This window comes from Giraffa tippelskirchi, chromosome 12 (assembly GCF_054371585.1).
Source record: "Giraffa tippelskirchi isolate mGirTip1 chromosome 12, T2T-mGirTip1v1.2.pri, whole genome shotgun sequence".
Taxonomy (NCBI): Eukaryota; Metazoa; Chordata; class Mammalia; order Artiodactyla; family Giraffidae; genus Giraffa; species Giraffa tippelskirchi.
In genome coordinates, this window is record NC_137286.1 from 62167143 (window position 1) to 62188770 (window position 21628).

The 21628-nt window shown below is 39.2% G+C and overlaps 1 protein-coding gene and 2 long non-coding RNA genes across 8 annotated transcripts in view; 2 read left to right on the forward strand and 1 right to left on the reverse strand.

The window, feature by feature from the left end:
* The window catches only part of GABRB3 (gamma-aminobutyric acid type A receptor subunit beta3), a 274911-nt gene extending 272486 nt beyond the window's left edge, over window positions 1–2425 (forward strand). For 3 of the 4 annotated variants that reach the window (XM_081551411.1, XM_081551410.1, XM_081551413.1), the window contains one exon: window positions 2035–2425. In XM_081551411.1, coding sequence (XP_081407537.1) covers window positions 2035–2373 — 339 coding nt within the window. In that variant the 3' untranslated portion in view covers window positions 2374–2425. Of the gene's footprint in view, window positions 1–2030 lie in introns of all 4 variants that reach the window. The other variant, XM_081551412.1, reaches the window with a different exon arrangement.
* Window positions 2426–2768: 343 nt separating this feature from the next.
* On the reverse strand, window positions 2769–20196 carry LOC145530308 (uncharacterized). 2 transcript variants are annotated; one of them, XR_014071647.1, is made up of 3 exons: window positions 20110–20188; window positions 5676–5914; window positions 2769–4426 (listed from the first exon to the last, which is right to left on the reverse strand). It is a non-coding gene; the product is annotated as an uncharacterized LOC145530308 (long non-coding RNA). The 2 variants fall into 2 exon arrangements; XR_014071648.1 differs by lacking the exons at window positions 2769–4426; window positions 5676–5914 and adding an exon at window positions 19354–19565 and having other exon boundaries at window positions 20110–20196.
* LOC145530306 (uncharacterized) overlaps window positions 19894–21628 on the forward strand; it is a 161634-nt gene continuing 159899 nt past the window's right edge. The window contains exon 1 of one of the 2 annotated variants that reach the window (XR_014071644.1): window positions 19894–20362. This is a non-coding gene — a long non-coding RNA (uncharacterized LOC145530306). The remainder of the gene's footprint in view (window positions 20363–21628) is intronic. The other variant, XR_014071645.1, reaches the window with a different exon arrangement.

The window sequence follows — 21628 nt, forward strand, 5'->3', positions numbered from 1 at the left end:
AACTAGGTTGCCCTTTTCAAAACACTTCAGCCACTCTTCAAGGCTGTGCCTCGGTGTTTCCCTGGCTTTTTGCCTGAGAAATTTGTACTCATTCTTTAAGGCCCAATTCAAGTTCATCGCCCCTCTGAAATCTTCCCTCTTCTCTCCTGTACTAGTTTTGATTGTTGCCATAATAAATTACCACAAACATAACATTTAAAACAACACCCAAATATTATCTCACAGTTGGTTTGGTCAGAAGTCTGAGTACAGTGGGGCTCAGCTCATTGGATACCATGGTTCCTTGTGGTTGTAGGACTGAGGTTGTCTTGCTGGCTGTAGGCCAGGGGCTGTCTTTGCTCCTTGAAGCTGCCCACTTTCTTCTCAGGCCTTCCCTGTAGTTTTCTCAATCAAGGGCAAATCTACTCTTCCTGCTTCCAATTCCTCTGGCTTTCAACTTCTGCCACATCCTGGCTTTCTCTTCTGCTTCAAGCTGGAGAAAATTATCTGCTTTTAAGGTCTCATATGATTAGATTGGGCACACCTGGATAATTCAGGTTACATCCTCTCTCTGTTTGCAAATTTCTTTTTGCATAATTTATTCAAATAGCTGGGGAGAAAGACGTAACATCCTAATGACTACATCTCTCCTTCCCCAAGCATAATTGGATGGTAGGGCTTCTCTGATAGCTCAGTTAGTAAAGAATTTGCCCACAATGCAGGAGACCTGTGTTCAAACCTATGTTGGGAAGATCCCCTGGAGAAAAGACAGGCTACCCACTGCAGTATTCTAGCTTGGAGAACTCCATGGATTTATTTATCATTTAGGGCTTCCCTGATAGTTCAGTTGGTAAAGAATCCACCTGTAATGCAGGAGACCCTGGTTCGATTCCTGTGTGGGGAGGATCTGCTGGAGAAGGGATAAGCTACTCACTCCAGTATTCTTGGGCTTCCCATGTGGCTCAGCTGGTAAAGAATCCGCCTGCAATGCAGGAGACCTGGGTTCGATCCTTGGGTTGGGAAGATCTCCTGGAGAAGGAAAAGGCTACCCACTCCAGTATTTTGGCCTGGAGAATTCCATGGACTGTATAGTCCATGGGATCGCAAAGAATTGGACACAACTGAGCGACTTTCACTTTCACCCAAACTATGGTGGGGGTATCTCTCCGTCTTTCTTGGTGCCTTTGTGCCAGGGCCTGATGGCCACTGGATATTGATTGCCTTTCCCGTGTCTGGGTCACTTTGGTATTTGGGGCCATCTCCCTGCACTCCTGTGCAAGCCCCTACTCTTAGTGTTGGGCTTCTTCTCTCCCCACCTGAATGTCTACCTTAAGGCCTAGCCTCAGGCATGCCCCATGGAAGTTTTGTGGCAGACCAACAAATAAAATGTACCAGTGGTATCATCATAAAGGTATGAAGCTATATTTAGCACAGAATAAAATGTTGTCTTTTTAAAGTTTTGCTCCAGTGTGAGAAGGGACTTTAGCCTATCTTAAATATAGCAGTTAAAAAGGATGTCGTCTGCCAGGACCAGGATTAAGTGAGGAGATCCACCAAAGTCATCAGGAGTATCCATTCATCACAGTACTCACTTGTATCTCCATGGTAATTTGGGTATTTTTGTTATCATCAAAAAAGGGGACAAATTGACTTCCAAAGAAGAATAGGAGAGTATAGTTTCCATCCAAGTGTATAGTTGTGGGAAAAGGTTATAATACCTAAGTCAACATCTTGAAAGACATTAGTACTTTAATTTTGTCTTCGATAAGAACTTGTATCCATAATGTGAAATTTCAGTTTGAAATGGACCACCTTATTTTATCTAATTTTTCTACGAGACTTTAAATCAAGGAAATCAAGTTTCTAACTTGCAGTTAAGCCCACAAACTGACACTTTACACTAAAACAAAATGCTGGGTTTGCTAGATGTGCAGTTTCTCATAGTATATGTGACTTGACAGAACGACACGAGTCTGTCCTGGGTTTGCATGTAGAAGTTAGGTTTACTGGCATGCTACGCTAGCTATCTAAGCATGTGTATATCCTTCCAATCAGGTGGATGCTCATGGAAATATTCTGTTAACATCGCTGGAGGTTCACAACGAGATGAACGAGGTTGCAGGTGGTGTTGGTGATACCCGGAATTCAGCAAGATCCTTTGACAACTCAGGAATCCAGTACAGGAAACAGAGCATGCCTCGGGAAGGGCATGGGCGACACATGGACAGAAGCATCCCGCACAAGAAGACTCATCTACGGAGGAGGTCTTCGCAGCTCAAAATCAAAATCCCTGATCTAACCGATGTGAATGCCATAGACAGATGGTCCCGGATCGTGTTTCCATTCACCTTTTCTCTTTTCAACTTAGTTTACTGGCTGTACTATGTTAACTGAGTGACTGTACTTGATTTTTCAAAGACTTCATTTAACACTGAGTGAAATATTACTCTGCCTGTCAAGTTTTTATACCTGTACACACACACACAGACACACACACGCAGATACACACATATATACATACGCAATTGTATATATATGTGAACTTTCTCAGCATATATATAAAATACACGTGTATATGAGGATGTATGTGTATATGTTTATACACACAGGTGTAAGGACCCATGTGTATGTCAAACAGATACACATACATATATACATTTTGCAGCTATGGACAATTCAATCACAGGATGCATATTAAAGAAAGTCATAGTTTTTTTCTTTTTTAATTGAAAGGGACAAGCATTGTCTAAATATTATGCCTTGAGAATGAGGGCGCGAAACACAATATCATCCCAAAACGTGTCTTTTATTATCATAAGTTAGATGTTTTAGTTTAAAAACCAGGAAGAAACTTATTCTTCAGAAACGCATTCAGTGGTATTGCTAGTTTAAAACAAGTCACACTTCATACCCACTATTTCGGTTTATTAAGCAAAGGCTTTTTGGCTTTCTTGGCGATGGGGTTTGCTTTCATGGGGCAGACTTTTTCTGTCCTGGTCCCGTGGGTGTGGTGAGCCTCTGGTGTGTGCTCACCTGTGTCTTAAATACAGGCAGAGCCCACGTTGATGTCTGCACGAGCAGCTTTTGAAAGCCCATCGGGGATGGATGGCATCTCATTGTAAGTACTGTCCTGTACAGTGTATTTCTTTGCTCACTTGGGGTGGGTCCAGCTTACCCATCTTGTGGGACACGGTGGCACATTTTGGCAACGTTGAGTTGACATTTCAATCACTGAACACGTGCTCCACATCTCTTATGGATTGCTAGGCCTGGTATCTAATGGAAAGCTTAGACGTCTCAGGTTATTTGTTAGTCTAAGGTAAAACCACCTAGGATGATTTTCCCCCTTGTTTTTAAGTTATCAATCACTCTTATAACATTGTACGTTAATATCAAATATATTTGCATAATATGCATATATATATGTATATTTACCAAGATTTTGTTTCTTACGCTTGCTATCATGGCAGCATGCGATGTCATAGTTTTCTTTCTGTGATGTAACTACTTTCTGTTCTCTAGAATTAAGACTGAAGTGAAAACACTTCTATTCAATTTCAGAAACCAAGAAACATCCTCATGCTTTTATTTCTGTATCTGACATGTTTCACAAGCACATCCAACTACTCCTAGTGTAACTAGGATGCTGCAGGAACACGACAAGTCCACACCATGCATCACCGAGGGACCCATGACCGTTCTCTTGAGGCAAAGGAGAGCAACCTGACAACAAACACAGTCACTTTTGGTTCCTTCCAACCCACAGCCTCATCAGTATTTGGACTTTTTAAAGCTCGTAGAAACAAGACAAGGTGCACCGGTTTCATAGATGCAACCTTAACTTACTATTTAGATGAGATCTTTCTAAAGAAAAAAAAAAAGAGATGATATATTTTTTGTAAACAATATTTCTATCACAGGCATCCATAAACTGAAATGACTACAGTTGTGCAAACAGATGTCACAGTGAAGTTAAGCATTTGGAGAAACAAAAAAGCAAACTATTCAGGAAAGAACTGCTAAATTGATAATTTATCCCAAAATGCCACATATGCCTCACCCTCTCTGTTCTATCCAAAACCAGTGACCAGAGCCTTGCCCAGTATTCTCAGAGCTGGCCTCAGTTTCCCCACAGACAAGGGCTCCATCCCCACTGTGGGTGTTTGTGCCATAGGCTATCCCCGGGAGCTGACCACTACTTGATTTTCCTTGGTGGCTGATGACCTTTAATCTGTAATGTCTGTAACAGGTCAAACCCACTGCAAAGTCTCACGCTAGAAGCAGTGACCAATTTTTATACCCTTTCTTCCCTTTCATTCTTATCTTTTTCTTCAGTATCTTCTTCCAACCACTGCTCTCTGGTTTTACTTTTTTCTGGAGACAACCAGTGTTTTCTTGTTCCTTGGCTTTTTTCTGACAATTTTTTCTTGGATAATAATGGGGGATCCTAAAAGTTAAACAGATTGGGAAAAACCTTGTAAGTGACCTTATCATTGTTAACATGTTAAAGAGAAAAAAAAAAAAGGACATTGTGTAGACCTTATCCCTTTCAATACTTCAGGTATCTTTTTCTGTATCAGTGATTCAAGGAGTGAGGTCCACATGCAGAAGAGGGACCCTAAAATACGCATGAACATGGACAAAAGTGTCAGCGGTTGATTTAAATGTCCAGTTTATATATTCAGAACTGTGACATTCATTCTATTTGGGGGAAAAGTGATTCAAAACATTTTTGATGCATAGTTGAGGTACCCAACTGTCAAAGGCAGAGACTCCATGGGGCTCAGAAGAACTGCAGTCTATGTCCCAAGGTTTTCTGGATATAAATTTGCATGGTATAGTCATAATAGCTTTTGAGCTTTTTATATGCATTTGGCACCAAGACTGGGATCCACAACTTTGTAGACACTGCAATGATGTTATACATAATAGCTATACTATAAATAGTGTTTGTAACTACACACACACATACACACACACAAACACACACAAATACATACATATATTCTGTAAAAAAAAGAACAACAACTTTTTGAGATCCTTGGGTATGTGTTTGCTTTACTTCATTTTAGAAGAAAATTACTCTTCTAATAAAATTATTTTATAGCATCTCCATTTTTAAAAGTTGTGAGAAATATTAAGAAGCAGAACCGTGTGCTGCCAGCAGAGAGTCGAGGTTGGTTCTGTCACAGTGTCCTTTCATTACTGCACAGTAGTTCCTGGAGCCAGTGAGTGCCGTGTGTGGATGACTCTGAACCCGGACCCTTGACACAGTGTGAGGTGGTTGTTACCCTCATCCAGACCTCTTGAGTAAGGAGAGAAAAGTTGAGATTGGACTCGAATGATATCTCTTTCTCACAACTGAACATAATAAAAGGTTAATTTTCTAAGTAGTCCTGTCTTTCCAAAAATGCTTCACAGGGGCTCAAAGGTTAGAGGAAAATCTTGTTATAAGAGTTTGTTATTGCCCATATTCGAATATACTTGAGACAATTCCAGAGCCCTACTACATAAAATTCCTACAGAGAAAGATGGATAGGACCGAGTAATCTTTACAACAACTGTTGTTCTTGTCTACTGGCCCCGGGACTGTGGAGGGGTTTCTCTGTCGATATCATGACCCACTGTTTCCCTCTGTTCTAAGTGACCTCGGTGTATGTCATGATAATGTCCTGTCCCGTGTATATATGCAGTACCTTATGCCATGTGTTCCTAATGCCAGCACTCAGAACTTTGGACACGTTCAGTCATTGACATCACCACTTCTCCCCATCCAGCTACGGAATTAACTTTTTCACCAAGGAGATCATCCTCTCAGAGGTGATCCCAGTACACGGGGACTGTATTTAGGGGGACAGACCGACTGCAGCTGTAGGTGTTCATTTTCAGCATCTCACAGAGAATCCCATTGGTGTTTTTCCCACAATGGTGTTGTCTTAAAAAAAAAAAAAAAAAGAAGGATGTGTCCAACTTTGAATTTCCTGGCTTGAAATCCCATAATTCTTACTTTAGCTCTTCACCTGAAAACCAGTTCATATTTCTAGTCATTTTAATGTGAACAAAACTGAACAATCAGTGAAATATTTTGTTACTTGTGGAATAGAGTCCGGCTCTCATCTTATATGAGCAATGGGTCAGGGGAATTATGGGGCAAAGAACTGCCTAGGTGGATTAAATTTTCCCAGGACACAACTAGTGTGCCTTGGATTGATTATTACCTCTTCTACTGCATTGAAAGGTGCCATGTTTTCCTGAAACTCCCAACACCTGGGTAAACAGTGGCCTCCTGGAGAGTGACTCATTTACCATGTCTCTCCCTAGGGTGAGCGCCAGAAACAATCTTGTCATTCTTGTCTCTTATTTCCACCTCACGAGTCAGTGAGTGTGTTCAAGGTAAGTACAGGATTATTCTAGTAGGAATAGGCAATTGCTGTCATGATCAATTCCCACGTTTACTTCATTTCATTGTAAAGATCACTTAAAATCCAATTTTGCTTAAGCACATTGATGTAATTTTGGGGGTATTATTTGACATAAAAAAAACAGCAGAATTGAGTGATAGATTCAATATGAAACTTGTTGATGAATGACTTCAAATTTATTAAAAAAGGACTAACTGACTTCAATATGAAGGCTGATTTTTTTTTTCTTCCTTGTCTGTCTATTGTTGAAATAATGTGGTTATTTTAATTCTGGGTATTTTTAGTTGACATGCCCATTTCAGTTATGCTGAAAGTAAGAAGAAATAAGCTCAAAACTGACTGTATGAGACAAGCTGAACCATGCAACATCTTTTAAAAATCACAATTTATTCTGAAGGTCCAAAGAAAACTAGAAACACAGAGATCCACCTTGTTCCTGTAATCACAAAAGGGTTTTCAGAGAGAATTATTTTTGTGTTAAAGACCAGGAAACTAACTGCCAATAAGCTCTGGCACAGGTGCTGTTGGTCCCTACTCTGAAGTTTTTCAGAACTAAAGGGCAATTTTCCTTGTTTCTTCTCCAATAGGAAAGTAATAAGCAATGTCTGAGTGAGTGAGCGAATGAATGAATGAATGAATGAAAATCCTCAGACACCTCAAACCAGACAAACACATTTGGCAAACACATTTCTAGGTCCCTGAAAGGCTGCTGGCTCGCATTTTCCCCCGATAAAAGGAAAGTGCACCACAGCCAGTTAGGGTTTAATGGAGGCTTAGCGTCCAGTGTGCCTAAACAAAATAAAACATAATCTTCAATAATTCACAATAAACATGTTGTGTTTTCCTTTTTTATCCTATGGACAAGTTTTTTAACTTCCCTCATCTACTTTGGGGCCCCAACATGGCAATATTTCACACTAACTCTTTGTTGGGATTGGAACTTCACTAAGATACCTTTCTCACTTCATTATGCTACAGCACTATTTATTTGAATGCCAAGTTTAAATTACCAATAAAGGAATCCACTTTGGATTGACTAAGAAAGCCTCACTGAATGTAGAGTCCACCAAGAATCCATTCACTCCTGGTCCCAATGGCTACCACAGGCCATGTACGCATTTGACACCATTTCACAGTTCTTAACTACCTCCTTTGTGAAAGTGAAGGTTGCTCACTCATGTCCGACTCTTTGTGACCCCATGGACTATACAGTCCGTGGAATTCTCCGGGCCAAAATACTGAAGTGGGTAGCCTTTCCCTTCTCCAGGGGATCTTCCCAATCCAGGGATAGAACCCAGGTCTCCTACATTGCAGGTGGATTCTTTACCATCTGAACCACCAGGGAAGCCCAAGAATACTGGAGTGGGTAGCCCATCCCTTCTCCAGCAGATCTTCCCGACCCAGGAATCGAACCAGGGACTCCTGCATTGCAGGTGGATTCTTTACCAACTGAGCTATGAGGGAAGCCCCAATAAGGAGGTAAGAACCTCCTTCTTACCAGCTTCTAAAGGAGAAGGGTTGTTAGCTCTGCTTTGAATGGGAAAAGTATTCTTCAGAGAAGACTGACTCTTTGGAACCTGTGACCTTTAGCCCCTAATTGGAGTAAAGCAGCAATGGTTATTGATTGAGGTACTCCAGGCATTAGAGGGACTCATACTTCATGACCCTTGCCTTTTATGTGACTAGGTTCCACTTAGAATCCACAGGCAAGCAATGCAAAGGAAACCTGTAAGAAATATGCAGCGACAGAAATGGCTCCTTTTAAAGGATGTCTCATGCGAGTGTGTGTGTATGTGTGTGCATCTTGAAACCAAATAGAAAACCAGTTAGTAACCCTGGTAGCCAGTGATTGCAAGAAAATGTCTTGTAACTTAAATCTCCATTTCTGCTTTCCCTAGGGTCCAGCTTAACTCCGTATTCTTGAGGTAAATGTACTCACACCACATTTTTCTATGTGTTTCCCATTCCCTTTTCTCATGCCCCATCTTTTGTTTGTTTGGGTTTGGGGGAATTTCTCCTTTGAAAATTAAAGAGTGATTTCTATTACCTATTTCTGTCAGAGAAGGTGAGACCTCAATGTTAGCACATCCAATTCCCTTCCTGAAATAGAAGAATCATCTGTTCCTCTTGCATGTTGAAGCATTAGTTATACACAATCATTCACCTTGCTAAGGGGGCTTGAAATGCTATATTTTAGGTAATGTTCACCCAGCCCCATCTTCTGTTGACTAACTATGTTTTTACATTATCAAGGTCAAAAACATTTACATTCTGTCTACAATCATGAAGTTCTATTTTACTGTTTAATATGTTTATAGAATGATTCTAAATGTTGAAAAGTAAAAACCATCCTGCATCATTGAGCCATATCTATGTTAAGGCCAGTTCAAAGTTTAGTATTTCAATTGAATGTATAAAAATATGTACTAGAAGAAGGCAAAAACAGACCACATATAGTCAAGAGTTTTTCTGCCTGGGAAGTGTGATCAATTAAGGATGTGTGAGAAGAGAGATGTCTTCTCAACTCTTACTGCTTCATGGAAGTTGAAAACTTTTACATTTAGCACTGTGACTGTACTTCAGACTTCAGGATTTTACTTATAAATTATTCAAAAAGTTCAAAAACCTCTATATTATCAAAACATATAACATTCAAAGTGGGACTAAGCAGTCTGCTCAGATTAATTTAGAAGACAAGTGACTTCCTAGGACTCTTTGAAGTGAATATTCCTAAGGTCCAGATCAAATAAATTACTTTTTCCTGCGCTACTTTAGTTGATCCAAACTGGGTCAGATGTTTGTTTGCTTTAGGACATTCTTAGATTTAATCCCTTCTCAGTCACCCATAAACACCCATTCTAGGGTTTCTAATTTGCTTCTTTTTTTTTCTTAAGAAAGAATGATATGCTTTTGACTATGTACATAATATGGTCTACCACCTTAGTCATTAAATTTATTGTTTGTTATCCTTTCCATTATTCTTTATGAAAATATTCTTGGCATTGACTGATTCCCCATACAAGTGAGAACTGTTTGCTTTTTGGACCTGCTGCAAAACTCTCATACTATGATTTCTGAATTTGTTTCAATATTTTTTAATAACCCATGGCTTCCTCTTTCCTGGTCTTCTTCTTTTTGCCAAAGTGTAATAAGAATGGTGGCTTAGTGGTAAATGAAGAATTTGCCTGCAGTGCAGGAGATCCAGGTTCAATTCCCGGGTCAGGAAGATCCACTGGAGAAGGAAATGGCAACCCACTCCAGAATCCTTGCCTGGGAAATCCCATGAACAGAGGAGCCTGGTGGACTACAGTCCGTGGGGTTGCAAGAATCAGACACGACTTACCGACTAAACACAACAACAATCCTCAGTTAATGCCTGAGGAGCAGGTATGAGACAGAAGGTTTCTGAGGCTTTGATTACCTGAATTCTTTCCTTGTTCGTTTATGTTTAATTTGTAGTTAGCTAGGTATTGATGTGGATTGAAAGTATTTCCCTCGAACTGTGAAATCACTTCATCATTGTATTTTATCATTCAGTGATGCTTATAACGAGCTTGATGACAGCTGATTCTTATTTACTTAAACAGACTCACTCCCAACTCCTCAACCCCCTACTCAACTGCCCCTGGATTAAGGGAGCATTCAGTAGGGGACATCCTTTGAGTAGAAGGACATTCTTCTAATACTTCATAAAAGTTTAAGTGTGAGTCTTTTTTGTATATTATAATAGATCGTGGGTGAAACTCTAAAGATCTATATTTCTGAGCTTTAGACACTTTTCTTATATTATTTTTCTAAGAAACTCTTCTCTGCCTTTTTTTCATATGCCCCTACTAGTCAGATTTTTCAATCTTTCTTTCCTTTTCTACTTTTTTGTCTGTTTTGGGTGATTGACTTTATTTTCTGACAATTCTATTTCATTTTCTAAATATCTCTTTAGAACTAAAAATGACATAAAATCTGTTCATATGTAATATATGTAATTTGATAAATTTTGATGTATGTGAAACCATCATCATGATCACTCATAGTAGTGAACATATTCATTCCTCCAAAAGTTCACTTGAACTACTTTGTAAATCTCCATCCTACTTAAGACACCCATTTCTGTCCCCAAGCAACAGCTAATATGCTTTCAACAGATGATACACTGAAGATTAGTTTCTATTTTCTAAAATTTTATATAAATGAAATCAGAGTGCATTCTTTTCCTCTAACTTCTTTCACTCACTATAATTACTTTGGTTCACATGTGTTGCTGTACTTTATTGCTGAGTGGTATTCCACTGTACAGTACACAGACCTTTATGCATTCACCTTTTGACAGACATAAGCTTTCATTTTTCTTGGGTAAATATTAACAGTGAAATAGCTATATTTTAGGTTTAACTTTTTTTTTTGTAAAACTCAAACAGTTTTATAAAGTGATTTTATAATTTTACTTTTCACCTGCTGTGTTTGAGGTTTCTGATTTCTCCACATCTTCTTCAACATTGAGTATGGTCAGTCTTTCTAATTTTATCCATTCAGTAGTTAAATTTTGGTATTTTTCTAATTTTATCCATTCAATAGTTATATGGTGGTACTTCCTTTGGGTTTTAATTTGCTTTTTATTATTGACTAATGATGTTTAACATCTTTCTATGTGTTATTTGCCATCTCTTTGTCTTCATTAATAAAAGGTCTATTTAAATCTTCTGTTAATTTTAATTGGTTTTCTTACTGTGTTTTGAGAGTTCTTTATACAGTTATATATTTTAGATACAAATCTTTCATCAGACATATTCTTTGTAACTTTTTTCTCCCTGTCCATGGCTTGTCTTTTAATTCTCTTAATAGCTTTTCAGAAAGCACAGATGTTAAGTTTTTAGAAAATCAAATTTATCTATTTTTTTTTCTTCCATGGGTCATCTATATGTTATTATTTCTAAAAGTCTTCACCTAATTAATTATTGGTCACAAAGATTTTTTCATACGTTTTCTTCTATAAAGTTTATAAATTTAGGTGTTAAATTTAGACTTACAATACATTTTGAGTTAATTTTTCATATGTTCGGAAATAAAAAAGAAAGTTAATTTTCTCCATATGCATATTTCCAATTGTTCTAGCACCATTTGTTAAAAATTTTCCCCACTAAATTGCCTTGGATTCCTTGTTGAAACCAATTTATAATATATATACCATATATACATATATGATATATATATATATGCAGGTCCATGTCTAGACTTTCTGTTCTGTTCCATTGATCTATTTGGCTACTTTGAGGTCAATACTACACTTTTTTTTTTTTATTCATTTTTTTAAATTAGTTTATTTTCTATTTTTTAACTTTACAATATTGTATTTGTTTTGCCATACATTGACATGAACCCACCATGGGTGTACATGTTTTCCCCTTCCAGAACCCCCCTTCCACCTCCCTCCCCATCCCATCCCTCCGGGTCATCCCGGTGCACCAGCCCCATACACCCTGTATCATACATTGAACCTGGACTGGTGATTCGTTTCACATATGATAATTTACATGCTTCCATGCCATTCTCCCATATCATCCCACCCTCGCCCTCTCCCATAGAGTCCATAATACTGTTCTATTTATCTGTGTCTCTTTTGATGTCTCGCATACAGGGTTATCTTTACCGATTGACTAAATACCATATATATGTGTTAGTATACTGTATTGGTGTTTTTCTTTCTGGCTTACTTCCCTCTGTATAATAGGTTCCAGTTTCATCTACCTCATTAGAACTGATTGGAATGTATTCTTTTTAATGGCTGAGAAATATTCCATTCTGCATATGTACTACAGCTTCCTTATCCATTCATCTGCTGATGGGCATCTAGGCTGCTTCCATGTCCTGCCTATTGTAAACAGTGCTGTGATGAACATTGGGGTACACATGTCTCTTTCAAGTCTGGTTTCCTCAGTGTGTATGCCCAGCAGTGGGATTGGTGGGTCATATGGCAGTTCTATTTCCAGTTTTTTGAGGAATCTCCACACTGTTCTCCATAGTGGCTGTACTAGTTTGCATTCCCACCAACAGTGTAAGAGGGTTCCCTTTTCTCCACACCCTCTCCAGCATTTATTGCTTGTAGTCTTTTGGATAGCAGCCATTCTGATGGGTGTGAATACTACACTGTCTTGACCACTATAATTTTTAAGTGACGCTCAAAGGCAAATGCTATTAGTTCATCAAATGTGTTATTCTTTTTAAAAGTTATTGTGGCTTTGCTTTGACAGTTCCACATAAATTTCAGAATCAGTTTTCCCTATATATATATATATATATATATATATATATGCATATGCATATATATTCATTATTTGTATTCATATATATGAATGTGTATATTAATTCTCTCTACATATATGTATTCATTCTCTCTCTATACTCATATATATATGTATATTCATTCTGTTAATGAATATGTATATTCATTCTGATAACTTGACTAGGGCTACAGTGAATTTATGCAGCAGTTTGTGGTGAATTGGCATCCTAATAGTGTGGATTTCTCAACCTTGGCACATTGATACTTTGGATCACATACTTTGTTGTGGAGAGCTGTCCCGTGCACTGTAGGACATTTAGGCACATACCTGAAGCCTCTGCTCACAAGATGCTGGTGTCAAACTCAGCCTCCTCAGTTGTAGCAACTGAACATGTTTCCAGACATGGCCAGATGTCCCCCAGGATGGACAATTGGTTGAGAACCACTGCTTTGGATCTTAAATTTCTCATAACAATAGTTTTTGGCTTTAAATGTAGAGACTTTGCATTTTTTGGTTTATCCTTATTATTTAATATTTCTTTGATGATATTATAGATTTTTTTTAAATTTCAATTTCTCTTTGTTTGTATATTGATCTTTGTCTTAGCGTGGTCTGCTCTGTTTTCTTAAATCTCACTGAGAGATTTCTTAAATCTTGCTCTATTTCCTTGGACCCCCAAAGTATTATTTTTCATGCTAATTTTTCTGTTTGGTTTATTGTGGTATTCTTTATGCCAGTGATTTTCTTTCTAAGACTGATGGCATTTTGTGAGATGTTTTGTGAGTTAGCTTTATACAGGTTTCTGTGTATCATGTATCTTGTTCGGTTCTCTTTTACAACCAGCTTCTTCCTATAAATATAAAGACCAAAGAAGAGATCTGAGTATGTTTCTGGGGTTTTAGCAAGAATGATTTATTTTAGAGTGGGAAAGCAGATTATGACCTAGATGCTGGGCACCCAGTGACAAAATAAAAAGGGCTTTTCTTTCCTGGGCTATGTCTGCCCTCTCTGGGAGGTGCCTCTTTATTGGTAATTGTTTTCAGTGTGTTTATTAAAGATGTCTGTGCTTATTTGTTGCTGTTGCTTAGTCGCTGGTTTTATTCTGGTGATAAGGTGCACAGCGCCTGGGTTGGAGGAAAGGGGATGGAGTGGCGGTGAGTGGAGTTCTGCTGGGACTGATTGTTCCAAAGAGAGATTCCCAGTAACCCCTCAGCTTTTCGGACATCTCTTTCTCATTCTTTTACTATTCTTTATATCCACTGTATGGCGTATAAAATCCAAACTATTTACTTTCTGGCCTTTATGGGAAAAAATCGTAGACCCCTGCTTTGATGCTTTAGATGAATCAGAAGCAAATGATTTGGAACCCAGCTTTTTAGATACAATCACATTCTAGTCTTTGGTCACCCCCCAAAGGCTTTTCTCCTCAAATAATTATTCTTATCTTTATCATATGGACTGAACACAATAAAATTTTCCAGTACACTACCTTGAGTTAGCAATAGATTTCTTTTCCCATCAAACCTATTTATGGCCATAACTTTAGCCAACGACTTCATTTATGACTTCTTTGCTCATTTTCTGAATGAGGAAAGTTTTCTTCAGAAGTCTAATAATAAGACTCAGAATAAAAATTCAAATTTCATACTTTTAAATAAACTGACTAAAATTATTTAACATTACCGTTTTATAGATGATATGATCTTAGTAACCAAAATGAGCATAAAAAACTGCCAGACTCACCAGACTGATTATTCTTCACTCTCAAAAGAATAAACCTCTTATTAGAAGGGGAAGAAAAGTACTTCTGGAGGGCCTACTGTGTTGGATTATTTACAAGCTTTATATACAGTATCTTTACAGAAAAAGAGTATTATCTCTTCAATAGTAAATGAATATGAGCTAAAGGGAGAAAAGTAAATTTCAGAGTCTTGAATCTTTTGATAGGCGATATCCTCTTTCCATGCCCTATCTATTTAGGACAAAAATTACCATTATGTCTCTGGAGATTATGAATAATTTAAATAAACATGAATATCTCTAATAGTAAGAACTGAGTCTGAAAACAAAAACCAATGAGGTGAAAATCTTCTTCAAAAGATTAACAAAATTGAAAACAAAACAAAAAAACAAAGCGCCAGTCAAGTTTACTAAGAAAATAAGACAAACTACTTAAATTATTAGAATTAGAAATTAAATAGAAGACATTTCTACCAATCTTCCAAAAATGGAAGACTATAAAGAAAAGCCACAAACAATTGTACAACATAAAATTAAGTAACTTAGGTGAAAAATTAGATAACTTTCAAACTCTTCAAAAGACATAAACTACTGAAGCAGATTGAAGAAGAAATAGACCTTCTAAATAGACTTGTAATAAATGAAGAAATTCAACGAGTAATTTTTTTAATTACTCACAAAGAAAATCCCAGACCCAGATGACTTCACTGTTAGTTTTACCAAACATTTAAAGAAATGATAGCAAATCTTCACAAATGCTTCCAAAAAATAGATGAGAAAACTTCTCAAATCATTGGTCATCAGTAAAATGGAAACCCAAATTCACTACTTCATACTTACTAGTATCAGTCAGTCAGTTTGGTTGCTCAGTCATGTCCGACTCTTTGTGACCCCATGGAATGCAGCACGCCAGGCCTCCCTTTCCATCACCAACTCCTGTAGTTTACTCAAACTCCTGTCCATTGAGTTGGTGATGCCATCCAACCATCCCATCCTCTGTCGTCCCCTTCTCCTCCCACCTTCAATCTTTTGCAGCATCAGGGTCTTTTCAAATGAGTCAGTTCTTTGCATCAGGTGGCCAAAGTATTGGAGTTTCAGCTTCAGCATCAGTCCTTCCAATGAATATTCAGGACTGATTTCCTTTAGGATGGGCTGGTTGGATCTCCATGCAGTCCAAGGGACTCTCAAGAGTCTTCTCCAACACCACAGTTCAAAAGCATCAATTCTTCAGTGCTCAGCTTTCTTTATAGTCCAACTCTCACATCCATACATGACTACTGGAAAAACCATAGCCTTGACCAGTTGGACTTTTGTTGGTAAAGTAATGTCTCTACTTTTTAATATCCTAAGTTGGTCATAACTTTTCTCCCAAGGAGTTAGCGTCTTTTAATTTCATGGCTGCAGTCACCATCTGCAGTGATTTTCAAGCCCAAAAAACTAAAGTCTGTCACTGTTTCCACTGTTTCCCCATCTATTTGCCATGAAGTGATGGGACCGGATGCCATGATCTTAGATTTCTGAAAGTTGAGCTTTAAGCCAACTTTCTCAATCTCCTCTTTCACTTTCATCAAGAGGCTCTTTAGTTCTTCCTTGCTATCTGCCATAAGGGTGGTGTCATCTGCATATCTGAGGTTATTGATGTTTCTCCCGGATATCTTGATTCCAGCTTGTGCTTCCTCCAGCCCAGCATTTCTCATGATGTACTCTGCATATAAGTTAAATAAGCAGGGTGACAATATACAGCCTTGATGTACTCTTTCCCTATTTGGAACCAGTCTATTTTTGCACGTCCAGTTCTAAGTGTTGCTTCCTGACCTGCATACAGGTTTCTCAAGAGGCAGGTCAGGTGGTCCGGTATTCCCATCTCTTTAAGAATTTTCCACAGTTTGTTGTGGCCCACACAGTCAAAGGCTTTGTCATAGTCAATAAAGCAGAAATAGATGTTTTTTTCTGGAACTCTCTTGCTTTTCCTACGATCCAGCAGATGTTGGCAATTTGATCTCTGGTTCCTCTGCCTTTTCTAAATCCAGCTTGAACATCTGGAAGTTCACAGCTCACGTACTATTGAAGCCTGGCTTGGAGAATTTTGAGCATTACTTTACTAGCATGTGAGATGAATGCAATTGTGAAGTAGTTTGAGCATTCTTTGGCATTGCCTTTCTTTGGGATTGGAATGAAAACTGACCTTTCCCAGTCCTGTGGCCACTGATGAGTTTTCCAAATTTGCTGGCATATTGAGTGCAGCACTTTCACAGCATCATCTTCTAGGATTTGAAATAGCTCAACTGGAATTCCATCACCTTCACTAGCTTTGCTCGTAGTGATGCTTCCTAAGGCCCACTTGACTTCACATTCCAGGATGTCTGGCTCTAGGTGAGTGATCATACCGTCGTGACTATCTGGGTCATGAAAGTCTTTTTTGTATTGTTCTTGTGTGTGTTCTTGCCATCTCTTCTTAATATCTTCTGCTTCTGTTATGTCCATACAATTTCTGTCCTTTATTGTGCCTATCTTTGTATGAACTAGTATGAATAGAATTAAAAAGTCAGATAAGAACATCTGTTGGTAAGGACGTGGAGAATTTGAACACCTTGTACACACATATGTACAGACGAGAATGCAAATGGTGCATCTACTTTGCTCTGACACTTCCTCAAGTGATTAAACATAGAGTTACAGTTTAACATAGCAATTTAACTCACAGGTATATGTGCAAGAGAAATGAAAACATATGTTTACACTGTGTGTACATGAATATTTATAGTAACATTATTAATAGACATAAGGTGAAATAATCCAAATGTGCACAAATGGATTAATGAATAAACAAAACATAGTATATCCATACAATGGAACAGTATTTGCCTGTGAAAAGGAATAAAGTACTAACACACGATACAACCTGGATGAACCCCGAAAACACTATGGTAAGTCAAAGAAGCCAGTCACAAAAGACAACAACTATATGATTCCATTCATATGAGCATCTAGGAAAGTGGATTATTCTTTCCTCAGGACTGGTGCAGTGTAGAGTGGGTACGTAGCAGGGTATAGCTAAAGGATACAGAATTTTTTAATTTGAATTAATTAATTTTGACTGCACTGGTTCTTCACTGCTATATGTGGGCTTTCTCTAGTTTCAGAGAGTGATGGCTTCTCTTGTTGTGGGGCATGGGCTCTAGGCATGCAGGCTTCAGTAACTGTAACACATGACCTCAGTAGTTGTGGTGCAGGGCTTAGTTGCTCTGTGGCATGTAGGATCTTCCTGGACCAGGAAACAAACCCATGTCGCCTGCATCAGCAGACATATTCTTAGCCACTGGACCATCAGGGAAGTCCCAGAATAATTTTTTGAAGTAATAAAAATGTTGTAAGGTTGACCATAGTGACGGTTGCACACGTCTGTGAACACCATTGAATGGTCCACTTTAAATGGGAAAATTACTTTCTCTGGGTCAGCCCTCTGCTTTCTCCCTCCCCAGATTTCAGTTCTTTCCCCCCAAACCTGACTCAACGAATGTCACTGACAATGGCTGTGCTCAGTCGCTAAGTCGTGTCCTACTCTTTTGTGACCCCCATGGGCTGTAGCCCGCCCGTCTCCTCTGTCCATGGGATTCCCTGGTAAGAAGACTGGAGCAGGCTGCCATCTCCTCTTGTGAAGAGTGGGGCTGCGGGCCTACCTGCTGTTCAGCGTGCCCTGGGGAGTGGTGAGGGGTACCCCCACCCCGCTACCTCTCTCCACACACTGTCCTTGAACATTCTTCCACACTGAAGCGCTACACGTGAACAGAGGGAACCTCAGGCCTGGGAGATTGTGAGCTTGAGGGGATGTGACCAGCTAGGACTAAGACTGGACTGGTGGGCACGCAGTTTGGACTGGACCTCTAGCCTCTCTCTTGCTTTACTATGTTGAGCAGCTCCACCCTTCTTGACCTAAGGTGGGTGTGGGTGTGGAGTGCTAGCCAGTGATACGGAACATGGGACTCCTCCAGCTTGGCTCTTCCCACTCTGTCGTCTTCATGGAAACTTGTATCCCATTTGCTCAAGCAACTGCCACTCCTGGTTGCCATGGAATTTTACCTCCCAAATCCAGGGCTAAGGCTAGAAATGGCCCCTCTCAGTTACCATGGGAACTTGGTAACAGACTCTTGGCCCTCCCCTGCCCCTTCCTCCCCTGAGGGGGCGTGGTTTGGAAAGTCAGGGGGAGGGGCCAGGGTGGGATCCTGCCTCTTAGCCCAGGTCTCTCGCTGGGGAGCCAGGTTGTATCATGTAGGGGAGGAGGAATGTAGCCATATACCTCAGGTAACAGGGAGTTGGTGCTGGTGATGGGAGTGACTGGGGACCAAAGACCAGAGGGGAGGGGGCCCTGGGGATCCCCAAAGGCTTGAAGATGCTGCCGCTTATGGGGCTCGGTGGGGCTTCCGGTCTGTATCATATGGTTTCCTATAAAACTCAAAATCTTCCAGTCAGGAAAAAAAAAAATTGTGAAACTATATGGTACGTTAAATATATCTCAATAAAACTACTAAAAACTGATTTTGGTTGATGGCAAAAAGAAAAAAAATAACAGTGGTTTGAGTAAGATATGTTTCATTTTTATCACGTTCAAAAGATTTGGAAGTAGACAGTTAAAATATCGCAGTCCAAATTTTCAAGAACTCGGGGTCCTTCCAAGGTTGTCTCATTCTCAACTGGCATCTAGATACCAGCTCTACTATCTGAGGTTTAAATAACAGGAAAGAGGAAAGATGAGTAAATTCAGGCCCCTCTCCTTTTAATGACTCATCTCAGACTCGTATGTACCACTGGTATACTGAATTGCAAGTTCATGTACCTGACACAGAGTGCGGCTCAGCAATACTAAGCATTAGAGTTTGGGGGGAAAAATACAGTTTAAAGAATTTGTATTTTAAGAATTAAAAAAAAAATTTGAGTTTGGAACAGAGAAAAGTTTATTACAGATTCATACAAGGAGATGGGTAGCTCATGCCCTAAGAACCCCAAAGTCACTGAAGGTTTTTAGCAAGTCCTTTTGAAAAAGCAAAAGGTGGGAGATAGGTGGTGTTAGTTGTTGCAGACTTCTTGGTGTCAGATCCTTTGTTCTTGAGGTCAGATCATGGTTAAGTAAAGATGGTCCTGTAAATCCCTACCAGATGAATGTTAGTCTCTGTCCTGGCAAGAAAGGGCAAGGTCCCAAGGCACAACTTTAACCCATCAAGGTCCCAGTTCTGGCTAAGAGGAGGCAGATCTCGTTGGCAGCTCCTTCGGGGACAGATTCCCACATCCTATCCAACCAACTGTCATCCCTGAGAGAGCTAGACACCCAATCCAACTGGCCCTCAGTCTCCTCAGGCCGCCTAAAGAGGGAGACGAGGTCTCACAGACTGTAACTCAGATAGACAGCTACTGCTATTAGGTCACAGAGACAGGGATGGGGAGAGGTTCACCACTGCCTCAAGGCCTAAGCCAAGGCTAGTGGAGGGCTTAGTGAGAGCTCTGGCGCCCTGGAGGACGTAGTCCCCAGTCTGTTCCTTGGGCCCTCCAGCTCAATCGCTTGCCTGAGGCTGAGTAAGCTGGAGGGCCTCCAGAAGAAGGCCTGAATCTGCCTCTTACCTCACTCTCCACCTGATGACCACCATACCACCGACCCTTGACTGAATCACTTCGCCAGGTCCCTCATTGACACTTACCAGTGAGTAGGACCCCCTGCGGCACTGACCAATAGCTGAACAGGGCAACTAGCGGTCATTCATTGGCAGTTGGTTGCTTGTGGGAAGGGCCCACTGAAGCACCAACCAATGGCTGAGCAAGACCATTGCCTAGTAACAGGGGAGTAATGAGGCACAGCAATGGCTACCTGTTACCTGTTAAGGGCTGTGCTTATCCTGCTCTATTACACCACGACTGGCTGTGGTCTAGTCACATGGCCCTACCTCTAAGAAGGTGAGCATGGGGAAGAAGACCTGTTGTAAGGAGACATGACAACCTCAGTCACGTTAACAAATTTGACTCAAAGTGGCCATAAAAAATGTAATATTTTTCTAAACTCTGAAATGACTTTGAGGCATGAGGTGGGGAGGGCAGGGAAGGGTGAGAATATTTAATTAAAAATACAAAAATAGCAAAGTTCTATAGCAGAGATTCTGAGTGGCATTTAGTCTGTATAATTGATTATCAAAAATAAAGGTATTATAAGCTATGAAGAACCAAACTTAAGATTCAAGAAAGCTAATATCAAGGCAGCTCTGACGTGATAGGAAGATAGAAGAGGTTTGGTCTCTCCACAAAAGAGACAGCAATATTGTCTCAAAAAAAAAAAATCAAGAAAAGAAAGATAATTCAGATCAATTAAAAGTTCAGAAAACATGCATTCCTTTTAATATCATGTATCTGCTATCATGAAATAGAAATATATACTAGGAAAAACATTTCTTGAGTGAGGACATTTGGAAATCAATTCTTTTTATTTTATTACAAAATCTTGAGAAACAGAACAAATCAAGAGTTTGCATAGTTAGGAAAGCAATTTGATCCACAATCTTTATTTTAGTCTTATCTCAAATACTGACACCATCAATGGTGTGGGGGGAAAATTTAGTAGCCAGAGATTTTTTTTTTTTACCTTGAATTCATAGTTCATATTGTGGGATTGATACTGATATCACTTCAGTCAGCTGATGTAAATAACCCATGAGGACTCAATAACCAGAAGAGATGTTGGTATTTAATTTATATCATTTTTAGTTGCAAACTAAACTAAGTAAAACAATAGATTTGTATCCTTACACTTATAAATGTAAAAATAAGTATATGATTAAAATAAACATTGCAAATAATGGCTGACAATAATGAAATCCTTAGAAACAGAAGGAAATTATTTGTAGACCTTATTTGAAAGTGTATTGGGAAAAGAATATAAATAATGCATGGATATAAAAGGAAAGAACCAAATTTCTCTAACTTTTCTCTTACTCTAGAAAAATGTTACTAGAATTATATGTAAGAACCTTTGATGAATCCAAAAAGGCATAGACTCAAAATTACTTTCCAGGTAACACTTCAACCTTGCAGAAGCCTATAGCCTTCCCAAGCTTAAGTTGTGTCTGGTATAGAACAGTAATAACCCTCATCTCACAATGAGAGATTACATTAAAGTGCTTGCAGTCTAATAGGTTCTAACTTTCCCTACCTCACTCTCCCTCTATGCTC